The sequence below is a fragment of the Mus pahari genome, chromosome 13, assembly GCF_900095145.1.
Source record: "Mus pahari chromosome 13, PAHARI_EIJ_v1.1, whole genome shotgun sequence".
NCBI lineage: Eukaryota > Metazoa > Chordata > Mammalia > Rodentia > Muridae > Mus > Mus pahari.
Genome location: NC_034602.1, coordinates 9,269,992 through 9,275,073, shown reverse-complemented (window position 1 = coordinate 9,275,073; position 5,082 = coordinate 9,269,992). Strand labels below are relative to the sequence as shown.

Below are 5,082 nucleotides of genomic sequence, written 5' to 3'. Positions count from 1 at the left end.
TCAGGTAGTGGAGTACTTCTTCCCTAATGTGCAGTGTCTGAAGACAGCTACAGTGTACTTACATATAATAAATAAATAAAATAAATCAAAAAAAAAAAAAAAAAAAAAAAGCAACATCAAACAAGGCAAGGAAGAGCTCAGTCACTTCTCAGCATTACATCAGCAGCTGTACTCAACAGCTGGGATTTTGGGCTGATTTGGTGCTGCCCAGAGTCCATGGCAGTAGTTTGTCCTACTTCTCACAGTGGAAAGTAGATTATTACATTTTTTGAGGGAAATGGTATACTTCCATTATTATTTCACAAGAGATCCTTACTTTTAGCTAATGTCAGGTTTAAGTGTGGTCACAAAATTCTCCCATGGAATTACAGTATGATATGGACCATGTCAGTGTATGTGATTCGACTAATCGGACAGGGCGGTGTTTAAACAGATAGGGCAGTTTGGTAACTGACCTCTTTAGCTCAGGAACCTATGATTCTAGTTAGGGCTCAAGATAAATGTCACTTTATTTTTATAGAATATTTAATATCCTTTCCTCCAGCTTATAGATTTTACCATATTGGTCCAGAGACACTTATTTTTGTTCAAAAATTTTTTATAGGCTTGCAGATCAAATGAGAATGTTGAATTTTCCCCAATGGATTGATCTGTTAAAGGATATTTTCTCTAAGTTTACAGTTTTCCTACAGAGAGTTAAGGTAAGCTCACACATCAGTTGCCCGGAATGTCTGAAATTCAGCCAGCTTTCTGGGCAGTACTCAGGGCTGAAGTGTATCTGGGTGAGGGTAAGTCTCTATGTGCATAGTGATGTCTTTGGCCTTGGTTTTATTTGCTTGCATTCCCTTCAGTCTGTCTTTGATGTGTGTCTGTGCTGATTGGACTTACTCAGCCTCCACTGGCTCAGGAGATTTGAACTTGGAATCTGCTTCCTTAGAATCATGTCCATCCCTAAAAGTAATCAAATGTTTCAGAGAAGAAGCAATGCATTTGAGATTTGCAGCTTTGACTATCAAAATCCTTTATTTCTTAATAGTTCTTAAAGATAGTAGTTTATGTAAGCTATTTTTTGTTTACCTAGCTTTTAGTGTTTAAGTGTTTCCTCTGTATCAAGTACCATTAAGATAAGAATACTGAGGTGGAGCTAACAGTGTAGTAGAAAGAGACCTAGATAAATAGATAATTTTAGATGACAATAAATGTTCTTAAACAAGCAAAGCAAAACCACAGCAGAGCAGCCACAACTGCATCAGTGGGATAAAGCTGTTGTGAGAGTCAGTGAAGGAAGGTCTCTTTGAGGAATCCGACACGTTTTGCTAGAACCCAAGTGATGAGAAGGACAGTGTACAAAGGTCACAGGAAAGAGCTGTCTGTTCAGAGGAGGCAGCAGAGGTGTTGAGTGAGAACAGGCTCAGAGTGATCAGACAACAGAATGAGACATCTCCATGTGACAGCACAATGCTAAGGAACATAAAGCTATTGTTCTTTTAAGCAGGTGTACATACTAATAAGTTTCTCTGAGAGATATTTGGTATGGCATGATTAAGAGATTAGTGAAATACACAGTGTTTTAGGGAAATGTCCATTAAAAAATACATTAGAATGTAAGTGCTCTGGGTTCTAAGCTGTAGTGAGCTTCCCTCTCCAGTGTGGCTGATTTTCACAAGTCACAGTTACTTTATCAATACGAGCTTGATAAAAACTGTAACATTTCTTATAAGACTTTGATTCATTTTGATCATAGATATTCAGAATTGTGTCCACATAATTCTTATAAATTTTGGGTTTGTGGTATTTAAATGCATCTTTCTAAAAGTCCTATCTTTTCTTTTTTTGTAGGCAACATTGAATATTATCCACAGTGTTGTTCTCTCAGTTCTTGACAAAAACCAAAGGACTAGAGAATTGGAAGAGATCTCAGAGCAGAGGAGTGCTGGGAAGGACAACTCCTTGGACACGGAGGTGGCTTACCTGACACACGAGGGCTTGTTCATAAGTGATGCTTTCAGTGAGGGTGAGCCAGCATCTGCGGCGGTTGATACTACCTCTCAAAGAAACATGTCTCCACATAGTGAGCCCTGCAGCAGTGATTCGGTATCAGAACCAGAATGTACTACTGATTCTTCATCCAGCAAGGAGCAGACACCAGCCTGTGCTCCTCCAGGAGGTATAGAGATTATGTGAGTATAGCACTTTCTGAGGATGATAGCTCTGCTGCAGTAGGACTGGAGATTCAACTTTAGTTTTTAAAATGTAACCCTTGAAAATTTAACAAAATAGTTTTTATGAAACATGCACTTCATTTTGAAGATGTGTAGAAGGTGTGGAGGAGAGCCGTGGAGACAGTGGAGAGATTACAGGATCTTAGGACTAGTGAGGAACTTGAATTATTTCCTGAGACACCCTCCCTTCAGCACTATGGGAATTGATTCAGAGGAAATTTATATAAACCAAGCAGAACTTTTCCAGGAACCCACATCCGTTACTGCTCTGGTCATTTTTCTTTGTTCTCTCCCTGTTCTACTCTTACTTTATATTAGTAAAGATGTGTTTGCCTTATGCATTAGTTTCTCAGAGGTGTGAGTTTCTTAGTGGATTATATTGCCTTTCCAAACACCACTTGTAAAATATATGTTTTGAAATTGTTTCACATTTACAGAAAATTTGCAATAATAGTATGAACACTGTCAAAAATTCTCCATTCAGGATACAGAAACTGTGGTACATCTACACAGTGGAGTACTACTCAGCTATTAAAAACAATGAATTTATGAAATTCTTGGGCAAATGGATGTATCTGGAGGATATCATCCTGAGTGAGGTAACCCAATCACAAAAGAAGTCACTAGATATGTACTCACTGATAAGCGGATATTAGCCCAGAAACTTAGAATACCGAAGATACATTATGCAAAACAGAAGAAAACCAAGAAGGATGACCATGGTGTGGATACTTCATTCCTCCTTAGAATAAGGAACAAAATACTCATGAAAGGATATAGGTACAGAGACAAAATTTAGAGCTAAGATGAAAGGATGGACTATCCAGAGTCTACCCCATCCGGGAATCCATCCCATCATCAGCCACCAAACCCAGATACTTTATATGACCCAGCACAGGGGAAGGCCAGGGCCAAGTAGTGGGAGTGGGTGGGTAGGGGAGCAGGGGCGGGGGTGGGGTATAGGGAACTTTCGGGATAGCATTTGAAATGTAAATAAAGAAAATGATAATAAATAAATTTTAAAAAATTCTCCATTCAAAGACCTCAGTTCTGAATAATCTACCACATGACCCCGTCTCCCTCTCTTTCTCCTTCTACCCCTCCCCCCTTTCTCTTGTATCTGCAATCAGACATTATGCCTCTTTATCCCAGATACTAGAGTATGTGTTTGATAACCCAGAACATTGTCTTACATAGTCCAATAATAAATTATAATCATCTAATCTATAAACCATACTCACCAGGTGTCCCTGTAATAACTGTTATCAAAGAAGGCAAAGCAAAACCTGTAAACGCTCTCTGTTCCAAGGACATAGTTTGCATTACGTTGTCAAGAATGACAAGACTTAGTACTGTTGCTTATGTGTAAATCAACCTGTGGTCCAGCGCTCATGGAGCTCACATTTTACTTGAGGCCAGTTTATTATGGTTTTTCTTTCCTACCGAAATACCTGAACTGCACTAGTAAATGTATATATTTTGTCTGTATTTAGGCTAATATCTCTATATTTACTAATTATTATACTTTTAAATCTATATTAAAATTATGTATTTTGACTGGGCATGGTGATGCATCCCTTTTTCCCCAGCATTTGGGAGGCAGCAGCAGAGTTCAAAGTCAGCCTGGTTTAAATAGCAAGTTCCAGGAGAGCCAGAGATACAGCGAGACTCTACCTCAAAACAACAACAACAACAAATTCTGTATCTTAAATAATTTTATTTATTAAAACATTTCGGAGTGAGGAGATCTTCACTTGGGGGACGGCTGTCCTACCCTCATGATGTGACTTGTGTTTGCACCTGAGGTGCTTTTTGTCTCTGTATTTATCATCTCTACCCTAGCAGTGAGGAGGGGAGGGCAGGGGACTGGGACTCTCCTTGTTTTGGTTTGGTTCAAAGTTTTGAATTTGGTATACAACGCACTTGTGGGACAAAAGTTAAATTCTAAATGTTCAGCTCAAATAATTATTCCAAAATGCAAATATTTCATCAAGAAATATTGACAAGAAATGGAACAGTATCAGCTCTGTAGAAAACTTACCCTCCCCTGCCCCTGCTCTAATCATTTTCATCTGGAATCATTAAAACTGTGTGTGTGTGTGTGTGTGTGTGTGTGTGTGTGTGTGTGTGTGTGTGTGTTTGTATGTGTGTGTGTTTTGTTGTATATCATAGAATCACACTTTTGTGTTTATCTGCTTTCTTTCCTTCAATATTATGTGTGTGACAGGTGCATATAGTGCAAATATATATAGGTGTATATATTTGTATACAAAAATAATGTCCTATGACAACATCCAATGTAAAAGTCATTCTGCTATTGATAAGATTTGGGGTTATTTCTACTTTTAGGGATTGGCCTGCCTTTGGTGGTTCCATGAATTGCCGGTTCTTGTGCATACTATGCACAGACTCTTGCCACTGTGTTAAATCCTTAGCTTTTAAATGCTTGTCAACATTTTTGATGTACATGCTACAAACAAATACTGGAAAATATATATGCACATATAGACACCAGGAATGGAGACGGACACACGCACACAGTCACACAGGCATGCATGCACACGCACACAAAATTACTGAATATAATGGGCTTACATTTCAGTTGAGTGCACAGCCAAAATGCACAGCTAACTCATGATAATGCGGGAGAATTTGTTGCCTGTAGGCAAGAGATCAATTTTAAAAGATGGCATTCTCTTAAACGGAAAAAAAAAAAAGGTGAGGAATTTATATAGAAAGCCTATATTGATTAGGTAGGGAGAAAGTGGGTAGCCTTGCCTAGTCCCAGATTTTAGTGGGATTGCTTTGAGTTTCTCTCTATTTACTTTGATGTTGGCTACTGGTTTGCTGTAGATTGCTT

General features: G+C 38.5%; 1 protein-coding gene across 2 annotated transcripts in view; it reads left to right on the top strand.

The window, feature by feature from the left end:
• Positions 1–5,082, top strand: part of Vps54 (VPS54 subunit of GARP complex) — a 77,633-nt gene that overhangs the window by 53,730 nt on the left and 18,821 nt on the right. For both annotated transcript variants that reach the window (XM_021210944.2, XM_021210945.2), the window contains exons 11-12: positions 605–701; positions 1,840–2,180. In XM_021210944.2, coding sequence (XP_021066603.1) covers positions 605–701; positions 1,840–2,180 — 438 coding nt within the window. The remainder of the gene's footprint in view (positions 1–604; positions 702–1,839; positions 2,181–5,082) is intronic.